The sequence below is a fragment of the Garra rufa genome, chromosome 8, assembly GCF_049309525.1.
Source record: "Garra rufa chromosome 8, GarRuf1.0, whole genome shotgun sequence".
Lineage (NCBI taxonomy): Eukaryota > Metazoa > Chordata > Actinopteri > Cypriniformes > Cyprinidae > Garra > Garra rufa.
In genome coordinates, this window is record NC_133368.1 from 15392524 (window position 1) to 15408531 (window position 16008).

At 36.4% G+C, this 16008-nt stretch overlaps 1 protein-coding gene across 2 annotated transcripts; it reads right to left on the reverse strand.

The window, feature by feature from the left end:
* Positions 1-505: 505 nt before the first annotated feature.
* hnrnpa3 (heterogeneous nuclear ribonucleoprotein A3) lies at positions 506-13786 on the reverse strand. 2 transcript variants are annotated; one of them, XM_073845483.1, is made up of 11 exons: positions 13709-13786; positions 12405-12527; positions 9778-9924; positions 9006-9216; positions 7650-7739; positions 7457-7531; positions 7301-7354; positions 6908-7039; positions 4785-4928; positions 4618-4700; positions 506-3621 (listed from the first exon to the last, which is right to left on the reverse strand). In XM_073845483.1, the coding sequence occupies exons 1-10, from the start codon at positions 13772-13774 to the stop codon at positions 4636-4638; spliced, it is 1107 nt and encodes a 368-aa protein (XP_073701584.1). In that variant the 5' UTR covers positions 13775-13786; the 3' UTR covers positions 506-3621; positions 4618-4635. The 2 variants fall into 2 exon arrangements, with proteins under 2 accessions (XP_073701584.1, XP_073701583.1); XM_073845482.1 differs by lacking the exon at positions 506-3621 and adding an exon at positions 3984-4526.
* Positions 13787-16008: the final 2222 nt, after the last annotated feature.

A 16008-nucleotide genomic window follows, 5' to 3' on the forward strand; every position in this document is an offset into this window, starting at 1 on the left:
GTAGCTCTCCATTATCAGCTAGTCACGCTACACCAACAGGGCCAACCTGTTCACAGACCTGCATTTACAAGTCACAGTGTAGGATCCTTTTTCACTGTATGAAGTAAAGATTAAAAAAACAAGTGAAAAATGTCTTACTGAATCCTTCTTTTGTTCTAATGACACGTCAGTCTTATTACAGCATTAAACTGCAATTCATTCTCTCCTGTCAATAGACTCAACCTACAGCAGAGTTACATAAATGAGCAACGTTACAGCAAATGATAGGGCTGTACGTTGAATGTTTAATTTCTTCCGAGTGATAGCATGTGACTTATCTAGGCCACCAACATTATCTTAAACATTTACCAATAGTCCTGACCTTGATTCAGTGTCAAGGGAACAAAGTCCCCATGACAGGTTTTGTAGTAAGATAAGCATTGCGTGAGAAGAAAGGTTCAGGCCCTGCGCTGAGTGCGCTCACACAGGAATAACACAAACACAGTAAATTAAACATTCTCGGGGGGTTCAAATGTTTTTATTATCAAAGTCAACATTTGGCAATGCAATCACACTTCATTCAAGTGGTGTTTTATGACTATAAAATATGATGTAAATATACATGGATTTATCCTGAAAGACAAAACATCCTCCAACAAGAAAACTATACTAAAGTGTATTCCGAAGTCCATGTTATGAACATCCAGAATCTGTGTGTAATAATGACTAAATAAAACGTTCCTGCCAAGTGAATAATACTGTACTCACGTGTGCACTAGTGAATCTCAATCTCAATAAAACTAAACTGGGACACACTCCATGCTAAAATCAAATGAAGCAATCTACTGCGTGCTGCCAGCCAATTATGGTTTGGCTTGGCTTCTGTCAAATTTACTTTGTGTGCAAAATTTCCGCAGGCAAAATTCAGTATCGATAGGAAGCCACATGATTGGGAATTTCACTTGTGGGACGTCTTCCCCATTTGGATTGCACAATGGATTTGATTTTGTTAAACCATGCAAGTTCTCTGCATGGACCAATATACAGTGCCTTGCGAAAGTATTCATACCCCTTCGTTTTTTTTCCACATTTTGTTATGTTGCAGCCTTATGGTAAACTGCTTTAAATTACTTTTTTCCCCACATCAATCTACACTCCCTACTCCATAATGGCAAAACAGGTTTTTAACATCTTTGCAAATTTATTAAAAATAAAAAACTTTAATTATTCCGTTGCACAAGTATTCATACCCTTATCTGGGACAGTTGAAATTTAGCTCAGGAGCATTCATATTGCTTGTAGATGTTACTACACTTTCGAATGCAGTTGAACTGTGGCAAATTCAATTGAATAGGTATGATTTGGAAAGACACACATGTCTTAATAAGAGGTCTAACAGCTGAAAATGCATATCAGAGCAAAAACCAAGCCCTGAGGTAACAAAAAACTGCCTGTAGAGCTTAGAAACGGGATTGTGTCAAGCCACACATCTGGGGAAGAGTTCAGGAAAAATTCTGCTGCATTGAAGGTTCACAGAAGCATGTAGTCTCCGTTACCCTTAATGGAGGAAGTCTGAAACAATCAGGACTCTTTAGAACAGAAGATAAGCTCAATGCACCAAAATATTCAGATAGCCTTAATGAAACCCAAAAGTTTCACCTTCCAACAGGACAATGACCCTAAGCACACAGCAAGAGTGGCTTATAGAGAACTTGAGTGGCTCAGCCACAGCCTGGGCTTGAACCCAATCAAACATTTCTAGAGAAACATGAAAAAAAGATGACAGAGCTTGAGAAGTGAAGAGGTGAGGCGAAGAATGGCAGAAAACTGCTAAATGTTGATGTGAAAATCTTGTCGCATCATACCCAAAAAGACTTGAGGCTGTAAAGGTGCTTCAGCTAAGTACTGAGTTAAGGGTATGAATACTTATGCAATGTACTTATTTCAGTGTTTTTTTTTTATATATAGATTTATGAAGTTGTGACAAGTCTGTTTTTGCTTTGTCATTATGGTGCATAGAGTGTAGAAAAAAAGTTTAAACGTAAGGCAGCAACATAAAACATGAAAAAAATGAAGGGGTATGAATACTTTCGCAAGGCACTGTAAAGCATCGTTTGGAATTGGCCTCTGCGTAAGCACTGCTTCACTCACCGCTACACTACTGACAATGAAACTTCTTTGCTTGTGAAATTTTGCCTAATGGTGTTTTCATATTTCACTGGCAAAATCAGTTTATTGTCTATTGAAATTAGTCTAGAGTAATTTAGTCAGCTCACACAGAAGTCACTTTCAAACAAAGCAGAATCCACTTGACCAACCTGAACCCATTGCAAAATCTGTGTGGGGAAATCTTTTGCCCTCATGCAAAATTCCAGATTGCTATTTAATATGACTTGACTTCGCCAGCTAAAATTAGGAGGAAAGTGGTAAATGTGACTAACGTGAATGTGTCCCAAAATGGTATTAAAGGGACAGCTGACCCAAAATTCTGTTATTAATTACTTATCCTCATGTTGTTCCAAATTTAAAACCGTTGTTCATTTTCAGAACACAAATTAAGATATTTTTGATGAAATCCGAGAGCTTTCTGACCCTGCATAGACAGCAATGCAACTAACACATTCAAGGCCCAGAAAGGTATTAAGAAAATCGATAACATAGTCCATGTTACATCAGTGGTTCAACTGTAATATTATAAAGCTAAGATAATACTTGTGCACACAAAGACTGACATGGAAGAGAAGAAATTATTGAATAATTGAAGTCATTATTTGTGACCCTGGACCACAAAACCAGTCTTAAGTAGCAATAGCCAAAAATACATTGCATGGGTCAAAATGATCAATTTTTCTTGTATGCCAAAAATCATTATGATATTAAGTTAAGATCATGTTCCATGAAAATATTTTGTAAATTTCCTACCATAAATATATCAAAACTTGATTTCTGATTAGTAACATGAATTGCTAAGAGCTTCATTTGAAGCTGAATATTTTGATATTTTTGCACCCTCAGATTACAGATTTTCAAATAGTTGTATCTCAGCCATATATTCTCCTATCCTACCAAACCATACATCAATTGAAAGCTTATTTATTCATATTTTATACAATGTATACATCTCAATTTCAAAAAAGGAACCCTAATGACTGTTTTGGTGGTTTTGTGGTCCAGTGTCACATTTGTGTTTTCTTTGTACACAAAAAGTATTCTCATAGCTTCATAACATTACAGTTGAACCGCTAACGTCCCATGAACTATTTTATCAATGTCCTTACTATCTTTCTGGACCTTGAACGTGGTAGTTGCTGTCCATGCAGGGTCAGAAAGATCTCAGAATTTATCAAAAAAAAATTTCTTAATTTGTGTTCAAAGATAAACAAAGGTCTTACCAGTTTGGAACGACATGAGGGTGAGTAAATAATGGCAGAATTTTTATTTTTGGGTGAACTATGGGTTTACTTGGGGTGACCAAGGACAATACTAGAGTCAAATGCAGTTTCTGAGTCTCTGCAGGAGGATATCTCCAACAAATCCACATATATTTTGCACGTTTTAATCTTACCCATCCAGAACCGTCGCTGAAAATGTTTCATAAAAGCTTTCAGCCACTTACTGTAGACCAGGCGCTGCTTTTCCCATCTGTAAATTAAACAGAAGAGTTACTCTTACCTGCTCCTATGACTCTTTCTTCCTCTTCTTCTGTCTGTCTCAAACCCTCATACTCATGGGTCTCTCGCTAGCATTGGCTTTCCGCTAGCCTTCCTTCCTTCGCTCTCGCGGGATACAGCTAGTCTCACCGAAAAAGACGCTAGCTTTCTGGAGACACTCTGGCTGCCTGGTCCAGTCGAGGCTGGGATCGACCTGCCAGTCTGAGAGCCGTAAAACTTCCTGTTGCCAGTTCGTCTGTCTAGGCCTGGAGGCCTTTCTACTCTCATACACAACAACACGCGCTCAGGAAAGCTGCACTCGCGACTTCAGACTCAATGACGCACTAAACGTCGTTAGGCAAGTTACTACACAACTTTATTTCAGCTGGTTTCTTTTTCAATCGTCAAAATAGTTTAACAATCTAGACTTCTCTCTTTACAGGATTAAGGTGTTTACATGCTCTCAGATCTGATCAAATCTACTCCGTAACTCAGAATAAACAACACATGTACTGCGTACTCACAATATATAAAAATACACGTGACATCACAGTCTTCAAATCAAAAAATAAACATACGTTTTTTTGTTCTCCAAATAATAAGGCCACAACATATTGCATACTCACAGTAAATGATATTTAGGACTATTCTGACTACTGTGTTTGATAACATACTACGTTTCACTCTCAAAAAAAGGGGTTGATAAGCACAAAGAAAAATCAAGCACGTGAAGGAATGTGCATCCACTAGCACACACTAGTTGTAGAGGAGTGTCTGTCTACACTCTGTCGTGGCTAACGTTTAAGACCTATAACTGGCAGATCTTGGCCCCTTGCACTCTTTCTCAGTAATCTTTCCTCATCTCTCCTCATCACCATCTAACTCTGGATCTGAGGCCTGTTGAACAGACACAGGGTAAAACGTCACCAGTCATCCTGTGTTACACGTCTGTGGAGTCTGTGTGCTCTAGAGGTGGCGCTGGACTTACCACAGACAAATCGATCTGTTAATATCTCCTGGAACCGTAGCCTCCGCCACTGCCGCCGCTGCCACCCCCAGAGCCATATCCACCTAAATATAACAATGCACATGATCAGGCTCACACGCAGTGGTCTCAGTTTTGATGTGGCATGCAGTGGACTGGATTTTCTGTACCTCCGTAAGGTCCTGAGTTCCTTCCTCCAAAGTTATTTCCCTTCATGGGGCCGTAGTTGGACTGTTGTCCTGCGTAATTCCCAAAATCGTTGTAATTTCCTCCTCCTCCACTGCCTCCGCCACCACCACCGCCACCAAAGTTACCTGCCATGCAGGTAAAACATTTGGGTTAATAGCAGAACTAATAAAAATTATCTATAATGCCCTGCAAAAAATGCTATTCCTTATAGCTTTATAGCTAGATTTTATCATCTAGTAAATACATCTTAATTTTAGATTTTATACATATTTTGAATAAAACCAGACAATAATATGCCTAAAAAGATAAGCCTTTTTTTTTTTTGCAGTGCATGGTTTTCACAAAAACATTAAGCAGCTGAAGTGTTTTTAACATCGATAATAATAATACATTTTTGAATCAGCAAATAAGTACACTGCCAGCCAAAAGTTTTTGAACAGTAAGTTGTTTTTGGAAGTAGTAAACTTTGTAAAATTGTGAAATATTTTTACTATTTAAATAACTGTTTTCTATTTGAATAGATTTTAAAATGTAATTTATTCCTGTGATCAAAGCTACATTTTCAGCATCGTTACTCCAATCTTTAGTGTCACATGAAGCTGTTCAAGAAACATTTATTATTATTATTATTATTACCAATATTTAAAACAGTTGACTCCAGGATTCTTTGATGGAATAGAAAAATCCAAACATCAGCATTTATCTGAAATAAAAAGCTTTTTTTTGTTTATGGGAAAGAAATTATAGATTGAAACTTTCCTTTAGCAAAAGTGATGATAAAGTCATTTATAATGTTACAAAAGATTACTATTTCAGATAAATGCTGTTCATCTGAACTTTCTATTCATCAAAGAAACTTGAAATAAATCAGCTGTTTTCAACATAATAATAACAATAATAATAATAATAATAATAATAAATGTTATGAGTAGCAAATCAGAATATTATCATTTCTGAAGGATCATGTGACACTGAACAAGTAATGATGCTCAAAATTCAGCTTTGAAATCACAGGAATAAATTACATTTGTAAAAATATTCAAAACTTTTACTTTAAATAGTAAAAAAAATCAGAATTGTACTGTTTTTTCTGTATCAAATAAATGCAGGCTTGGTGAGCAGAAGAGACTTCTTTAAAAAAAACATTAAAAATATGACTGTTTAAAAACTTTTGACTGGAAATGTAAAAAACAATGATTTCTGAAGGATCATGTGCCACTGAAGATTGAAATAAAGATGCTGAAAATTCATGTTTGCATCACATGAATAAATTACATTTAAAAACATATTTAGATTGAAACCAGTTATTTTAAGTTGTAATAACAAGTTAAAAAACATCAATCATCATACTGTTCGCCAAACTTTTTAACAGTAGTGTTTTTTTTTTTTTTTTTTCAAATTTAATAAACAAAGTAAAGATCTCTCATCATTACTTTTAATAAAAACTTGTATTGTCAAGTATGGTGACCCATACTTGAAATTGGTCCTCTGCATTTAACCCATCCAAGTGCGCACACACACACACACACACACACACACACACACACACACACACCGGAGCAGTGGGCAGCCATTGCTCCAGCGCCTAGGGAGCAACTGGGGGCTCAGTGCCTTGCTCAAGGGCACTTCAGTCGTGGTATTGAAGGTGGAAAGAGCGCTGTTCATTCACAATCCCCACCTTCAATTCCTGCCAGTGTTGGAGTCGAACCGGCAACCTTTGGGTTACAAGCCTACAGCTGCCCAGACAATATATAAAGACTTTACCTTTTATAACGACTCTAAACCAGTGGTTCTCAATCCTGGTCCTGGGGGACCCCTGCTCTGCACATTTTGCATGTCTCCCTTATTTAACACACCTGATGAGATCATCAACTCATTAGGAGAGAGATACATAAACTGAACTAAAGAGCTGATGATTTCAATCAGGTTTGTTAAATAAGGGAGACATGCAAAATGTGCAGAGCAGGGGTCCTCCAGGACCAGGATTGAGAACCACTGCTCTAAACGACTTCCTCTTTAGATGACATCATTGAGACCTCTTGTTTTAAACCCCGCCCCTCCAACCACCTGTCAACTATTTGTATCAGCTTAAATGATAATGCACCTCCAAAATTTCCTCCATCATTGTAGTTGTCATGTCCTCCAAAGCCTCCTCCACCTTGGTTACCATATCCAGGACCTCCACCGTATCCTCCACGACCGCCTCCATAGCCAGGACCCCCACCATAGTTACCACCTACCACAAGAGACACAAGAATCAGTCTGAGCTTCATGAAATATGAATAACTGATTAACTGTAATGGGTTAACACATTAGTTAATAGTATAATGAAAAATACAGTTTTACAGCTTTGGAAATGTTCCTATGCTTATCCATACAGCTATTTCTAAAATATATTGTTCTGGCAAAACCCTTTTGTTTAACAATGGTGCAAATCACACACAAATGAACAGATTTAGTAATCAATAGTCATATTAGTATAATGATATGTCCCCACCAAATCCGTTGTATCCATCTCCTCCGTAGCCACCTCGGCCTCCTCCAAACCCTCCTGTGAAAGATACAGGATTATTCACACCTGAGGTGCTACTGTACAAACTGTTGATGTAATCGACCCACAGGATCTGATGTACCGGATCACATATCATCTTACCTCGGCCAAAGTTGCCACCTCCAAAGTTTCCTCCTCGGCCCATGAAATTGCCTCCGCCTCCACCTCCACCACGGTCTGACAAAAGAAAAGCACATCATGACCCAAAACAACTACTTGCAGTAACATTATTAAACTAGTTATAAACCTTTAAAAATCTATTTGAGAACCAGGAGAGGCGAAACATTTTACTTACACCTCTGATTAGAAACAGCTTGCATCTCCTGCTTTGGAAGTGCTTTTCTTACTTCACAGTTATGAGAGTTGATTGTGTGATATTTTTGTGCTGATGAAAACGGAAAAAGATTTTTTTTTTTAAATTAAGACAGAAACCTGTTTGCTCAGCTACTGAACAAAACCCTGTAAAAACTAGTACTTCCTGCTGCTCTAACATATCATAGACACATTACAATGAACTTTTATACAGTGCCTTGCAAAAGTATTCATTTTTTCACATTTTTGCAGCATTATTGTTGCAGCATTATGTTAAACTGCTTTAAATTAGTTTTTCCCCGCATCAATTTACACTCCATACACCATAATAATGACAAAGCAAAAACCAGATTTGCAAATTTTACAAATTTATTAAAAATAAAAAACTGAAATAAGTACATTGCATAAGTATTCATACCCTTAACTCAGTACATAGTTGAAGCACCTTTACAGCCTCAAGTCTTTTTGAGTATGATGTGACAAGCTTTGCACATCTGCATTTGGCAATTATCTGCCATTCTTTGCCTCACCTTTTCACCTCTCAAGCTCTGTCAGCTTGGATGGGGGCTGGCAGACATTTTCAAGTGTCTAGTTGTTCCAATCGTCTTCCATTATGGATAATGCTTCTGTGAACCTTCAATGCAGCAGATTTTTTTTCTGAACTCTTCCCTAGATCATTGCCTTAACGCAAGTCTGTGACTGAGCTCTACAGGCAGTTATCTTGACCTCAGGACTTGGTTTTTGCTCTGATATGCATTTTCAGCTGTTAGACCTTTTCTGAGAGGTGTGTGCCTTTCTAAATCATACTCATTCAAATGAATTTGCCACAGTTTAACTCCACTTGAAGTGTAGTAACATCTAGAAGCAATATGAATGATCCTGAGCTAAATTTCGAGTGTCCCAGAAAAGGGTATGAATACTTATGCAACGGGATCTTTTCAGTTTTTTATTTTTAATAAATTTGCACAAATGTTAAAAAACTATTTTTTGCTTTGCCATTATGGAGTAGGGAGTGTAGATTGATGTGGGAAAAAAAGTAATTTAAAGTACTTTAACATAAGGCAGCAACATAAAATGTGAAAAAAAACGAAGGGGGTATGAATAATTTCGCAAAGGCACTGTATATCAATAATAAAGAGTTAACTAAAAAAACAACTTGTAAGGGAACCTGTTAATTTTTAATATAAATCGCTTTTTTACAATCACTTAAACGGTATATTATAAACAATTTCATGTTTTAATTTAATATGTTAATTTATGCAGCATGCATAATAATTATAAAAGAATCATCCCCATCTAACTTTAGAGAAACATAAGCAGATGGTTTCCATCTACTCACCAACAATTTTGTCCACAGTATCATGATCATCGAAGGTGACGAAGCAGAATCCTCTCTTTTTCCCGGTTGAACGCTCCTCCATTACATCGATAGTCTCAATTTTCCCATAGCGCTCAAAATACTCTCTGATATGATACTCATCTGTGTCTTCCTTGATTCCACCCACAAAGATCTTTTTCACTGTCAGATGGGCTCCAGGTCTATTAGAGTCCTGGACAATCAAAGAAAATTGATTAAATGTATCCTAATTTTACAGTCAATTGAAACAATGGTTTGTATGAAAGCCTGTTTCTGCCTTTTATTTCAGTTCTTCTCTCACAATTCTGACTTTATTTCTCTGAATTGTGAGTTTAGTTCACACCGCATATGCTTTCTCAGAATTGTAAGTTTCTAGCACACAATTCAGACTTTTTCACAGAATTACGAGTTTATATCCAGCAATTCAGATTTTTTGACTATTTTTCTTTGAATTTCCCCTCCAAAAAACTTCTGGAAAATTCTGAGAACTGAGATATAAACTCATAATTGCAAGTCAGAGTTCTAATATAAAAGTTTTTTACGTTTAAAAAACTAGAGTTTGTTATCTGAATTTAAATTAGTACAAATATTTTTTTCACTCAAGTTATGCATAAAACTGCACATTAAAAAAAAAAAAAATTACAAATGCTATTATAAATGTTTTTAGACAAAGGTTGTCACACTTCAGTTTCTTGTTTTAAAATGTGTCAGCTACCCAAGTGGAGCTTTATGGTTTAAATGTATGGAACCGCACCTCTCGGGAAACGGCCCGTTTGGGCTCAACGACACGACCGTCCACTTTGTGCGGCCGCGCTGCCATAGCAGCATCAACCTCTGACACACAGGAATATGTCACGAAGCCGAAACCTCGTGAACGTTTGTTAGCTGGATCTCTCATTACCTGAGGAAAGATAAACATTGATGGTCAACAAACAACAGTGCTTTTATTGCCTTTATCATTATTTCTATATGCACTGACAACTCTTACGCCACATGGCTGTGATTGATTCTGATTGGCTGACTTACTGATGTACTAATTAAGTAAAGGAAGAGTTCACCCAAAAATAACATTCATGAAAATGTACTAATTCTCAAGCCATCCAAGATTTAGACGAGTTTCTTCATCAGAACAGATTTGGAGAACTGCATCAATACATCACTTGCTCACCAGTGGATCCTCTGTAGTGAATGGCTGCCGTCAGAATGAGAGTCCGAACAGCTGATAAAATAAAGTATTTAATTGTAATTAGATTAGTGTACTGTTTTCCTAATTACTTTCTAATCCTAAATCAACCTCGACAAGTTAATGATACAAGGATAGACATAAAACGGTTCTATTAAGTTTTTCAAATAAATAATAGATAACTACACAAAATTATTCTGGTAACACTTTAGATTAGGGTCCAATTCTCACCATTTACTAGCTATTAACTATGACTTTTGCCTCATTATACTCCTAATTTCTTCTTATTACTTAGTAAAGTAGTTGTTAAGTTTAAGAATTGGGTAGGTTATGTGCTTTTTAAGTAATAATAAACAATACCCTAGTCCTATTCATGCTAACAGCCAACTAGTTAATACTGAGAATTGGACACTAAAGTGTTACCAATATTCTTATTAACTCACCAAAGTATTTAAAGTGAGAAGGGTACATAGAAACCATGCATTTAAAAGTTTGGTCTACCTCCCCCTCGCTTTTTCAGATATGTTAAATGTAATATCTCTTATTTTAAAACTTACAAGCCCCCTAAATATCTTTATTTATGTATGACCTCTGAACTTGACTTGAAGGGTCTTGTCTGTAATATGTTGAATAGTTTAATGACTTTAGAACTCCTTCTACACAATACTTAAAAATGTCTTGGGAAAAGGGTTTGGGGTTAGATATTTCAGATGATTCAGATATAATAGATAATTCAGTATAAAGTTATCCATAGATTACATTACTCTAGTACCAAATTACATCAAATGTATCCCTCTGTGTGTCAAATGCAAGTCCAATGAGGGTACACTGGCTCACTTATTTTGGTTTTGCCCAAAAAGGTGTACATTTCAGACTGAGGTGCTTGGTTTCTACTCAAAGGTACTTAAGATTGCTTTTCTGGGCCCCTTTCTCAGATAACTACAGTTCCAATCAAATCCAAGCAGTTCAATATGGGATGACAATAGCAAAAAAACTATTTTGTTGATGTGGAACAAAGAGTTTGCACCTAAATTTGAGACGTGGCTTACAGAACTCAGTATTGTGTTACATATGGAAAAGATTAGATGTGAGATTGCAGGTAAACCAAAGAGATTTGTACAGATCTGGAAGCCCTTCTTTAAATATTCGGAAGATGATCAGGATAACTGAATTAACCTTTTTCTTTAAGTAGGGTGGTTAAGTTGACAAAATATAGCAGTGTGTAACAATTGTATTTTTCCATAATTGGGTATTTATTGGTATTGGTATTGTTAAGATGTTTCTGTTTTTAGATTCTGTATGTGTACATGTGGAGATGTCTGTATTATTACTATTATTAGTTTTTCTCCCTCTCCGATTTCCTGGCATGGGGTTTGGGGGATTGTTCTGTAAAATGTGAACAGCTTTAAATAAAATATATAAAAAGCATGCATTTAAAGGTTAGACATTAAAATTGATGTTAAATCCACTGTTCTACAGTCTATTAAGTTCAATTACACAAGAAGTAACTAATTAAATTACAGAAAAAAATAAGAGTAATCCCTTACATTACTTTTTCAATGGAAAAGTAATTAAATTGTTTAAGGCTAAATTGTTAAATATGCACAGATCAAGCACAGTTTACAAGCGGTATCAGTTTTAAATGAATATGTAGGTGGATTTTAATGTGAGAGGACAACAGGGGATAGACTTTGTCACTAGACAAAGCATTATTATGTAATATGGACTCATTATTTAGCCAGAAGTAATGTTTTTTTTTTTTATGAATTTGTTTCTTACAAAGACTCAGAATTTCACTTCATAAGACAATAATTCATGTACCAGAGTGGTGTAGATTATTGTGATGTTTTTATCAGCTGTTTGGACTCTCATTCTGACGGCACCCATTCACTGCAGAGGATCCATCACTGCAAGTGATGCAATGCCACATTTACATGATCTTGGATGGCCTGAGCTTTGGTACATTTTCAGCATTTTTTTTTTTTGTGATTGCACTGATTTTCAATAATTCAATGGATTGTTGTTAATTATTCCTTCTTAATACTGTGGCAATAGCATTACATATTAACTTCCTGGAATGCATTTCTTATTATTAACAATAAGGATGGCTTCTAGCTGTCTGTTTCTGATGCAGACACATTGCAACTTTTAAAATTAGTTATAAAGCAAATCCTGAATGTGATTTGATGGTCTCTCACCACACAGTCTGTGAGTTTGCCCCATTGCTCAAAGTGAGCTCGCAAACTGTCCTCTGTGGTCTCAAAACTGAGTCCACCGATAAACAGCTTCCTGAGCTGCTCCGGCTCCTTACTGTCACGACCCTGTTCACATAAAACACAATTAATAATCACACTTGACCCTTTACCTTTCTAGAAACATGCGTCATTAGACTGATAAAACTTGCCTTGTAGGGCATGCCCTCTGTTATATAATGCTCTAACGCTATTAATTTAACTGTTTAAAGCTGATAATGACACTTTCATTGATTGCAGCATTCAAACCGCAGAGCTGGTTTGGTTTTTATCAGTGTGGGTGTTTTTTCCTGGAGTTAGTGAGCCTGCCTGTGAGTTCACGTAGGTTTGATGGATGACATCCGGCAATGCCTTTAGCCAAATTCAGTCCAGGCTTTTAATATAATATTCATTAGATTAAGTGACGTGAGCCTACCAAATCCCTTCTAATTGGCTGAAAGGTGGGCGCTAGTCAGCTGACCATTCTCCTACGTTACGCTAGGCTCGGCTTATGAATATTAATTAGGGTACGTGATTGGATGCGCCAGGAAAACTACCACGTAACGTCGGCACAGCCTTTGTTAATATTAATGAGCAAGCCAACGCTATAGAAAGATTGGTATTTTAGCCGGTGGTCGTATGTTTCTACAAAATTACATCGATGTGGAATAGAGTAGATGTCTGTACAGGAAGCTCCAACGACTACACACCGGATCTTCCAAGATGAAAAAAAAAATTCAAGTGGAGACGACTGAAAAACAAACCGGCGTCTAGAATATTCCATGCCATCGAGTTCATGCGCCATTTTAGATTTCTTTTCAGTGTTTCCTCCATATTGTTAGTGTTAATATTAAAAACGAAACATGAAATGTCTGTATTCGTATTTTATACTGACATGTTTACAAAAACCAGGCTCAATATTTTGTTAGCGCCAGTCAACAACCCGCCACCTAACCAAAACCTCATTAACCCGTTGAGAAAATGCACCATGAGTGAATTCTTGGCATGCTTTTGGTGTCAAAGAGAATAACTGTAAGAACAAAACACTGTTTCATTTGAAAATATTCGTATTTAACGTTACGCCTTAACAGCATGCATACAGTATCTGCTCTTTACGCGGCCATAGATATATCGTTACAGCTTGACAGCAGAATGCTGCACTCTTAATGCAAGGGCAGCATAATAAACTGATAGAAGCTATCTTTTACTACGTATACTGTAAAACTGTTACGCAAACTCCGTATAATAGCAGGAATATTGATAAGCGGTACCTCCATGCTGCAGCTTTTGCGCCCCCTCGGTCTGCACGCCGCACGGAGAAAAGACCTGCAGCACATGCGATGCCACACTTCAGCCATTGGAGGCGCTGCAGGACACTTCCGGATATAGTTGTAGTTTTAATGTATAGGCTAATGCTAATATATATTTTTAACATAGGTCCACACAAGAGAGTAATATTTAGACCAATATCAGTAGACAACTAAGCAACAACATTAACCTTTTTTGTGGAATTATAATATCAGCTTTATTGAAAAAGATGAATGCACATTCTTTAGCTAGGCCTAGATAGTTTTAGCTATATTTTTGTTTATTTCATAAGAATTTGGAAAGCAATTATGAAAGTTCCACTGTTAATGGAAATTAAGTCTATATATGTGACCCTGGACCACAAAGCCAGTCATAAGGATCTATTTTTTTTATATTTATACATCTGAAAGCTGAATAAATAAGCTTTCCATTGAATTGTTAGGATTTGACAACAAATAGAGATACAACTATTTGAAAATCTAGAATCTGAGGGTGCAAAAAAATAGAAAATCACCTTCAAAGTTCTTGGCAATGCATATTACTAATCAGAAATTAAGTTTTGATATATTTACAGTAGGAAATTCACATTATCTTTACTTATTATCCTAATGATTTTTGGCATAAAAGAGATTTTTGACCCATACAATGTATTTTTGGCTATTGCTACAAATATACTGTGCTACCTAAGAGTGGTTTTGTGGTCCAGGGCAGGGGTGTAGCAGCCAATTTAAAAGTGGGGGGGACAGTATGGTGATGTTCATACAGTATAATAAATTCTAAATAGAAGAACAATGGGCATTTTACAGCACCAAAGTGGCAATTTGAGGACACCCAAGAGATTTGCGCTGTGATTGGCTAAATGTTAGTTCACTCACATCTAAGTAACAAATCAGAGAACAATGGCGGAAATATTGGTGCTAGGTCAAAAAAAGTGCGGGGGACATGTCCCCCCCCCCCCGTCCCCCCCGGTTGCTACGCCCCTGGTCCAGGGTCACATATCTGGAGGAGCAGTTGACTTAGCTGAGGTGATAACCGTGTCCATGGCAGACAGGTTTTTGCTAGTAGTGCTAGTTGTTGATAAATCAATCAATAATACCACATGATTTTTCATATATCACCCTGGACCAAAACCAGTCTTAAGTAGCAATAGCCAACAATGGGTCAAAATTATTTTATTTTATGCCAAAAATAATTAGGATATTATTAAGTAAAGATCATGTTCCATGAGGATATTTTGTAAATTTCCTACCATAAATGTGTCAAAACTTAATTTTTGATTTGTAATATATGCATTGCTGAGAACTTCATTTGGACAACTTTGAAGGTGATTTTCTCAATATTTAGATTTTTTTGCACCCTCAGATTCCAGATTTTCAAATAGTTGTATCTCATAAACTATTTTCCTATCATAACAAGCCATACATCAATATAAAGCTTATTTATTCAGCTTTCGATTATGTATAAATCTCAAAGTTGACCCTTATGTATGGTTTTGTGGTCCAGGGTTAACAAATAAACAAATGTTACTTAAGAAGTTTTATGGCTTTTTAAGACACTAACAGGCAGTTGTAATTTTTAGTTTGCTGAAGACTCACCCACAGTTTGAGATAAAAGATAACAGTGACAAACCAGATGGCAATGCACAAATATCTGTTGTTTGTGGCTCAAACTGATTGATGGTGGTTCAACAGACCTGAAATATCAAGCTTTTTAAGATTCTGCTCACTCCGCAAAATACTTGTGAGACAGATAAGCTTTTTATGTCTTTGTGTTTGTGTGTGTCCTTCTATGTACATTACTTGAAACTTGTACCTGATATAAAATCTAAACAAACTGTCAAAATCAAATGGCTGGACCTTGAACCTCATTAATTAATTTATTCATTCATTCATCCATCCAGAAATGGCCTTCAGGTCCATTTTAAAATGAAAACATTGTATTATTGGACATTTAAATTAAGTTTGTAGGTTAAAAGTAATTCTAGTCATCTTTTTCTAGAAAGGCTGGATCGTGAACATTTTTGAAACACTGCATGGAACGTGAACATGTTGTACCCATAGGAATTTCCTGCTTGTAAAAGAGTTCAGTATGTAAGAATTTGAGCTGGCATCATTGTGTAGTGTAGGGAGTATAACATAAAAATGATTAAAAATCGCTGACAGTGTACTTAAACATTTATCTTAACTTCTGTTTGAACAATGTTAGCAACTTTATCAGGACACTGCAGTTGTAATGAGTATAAACAAGTCCATCATGCAGTGAC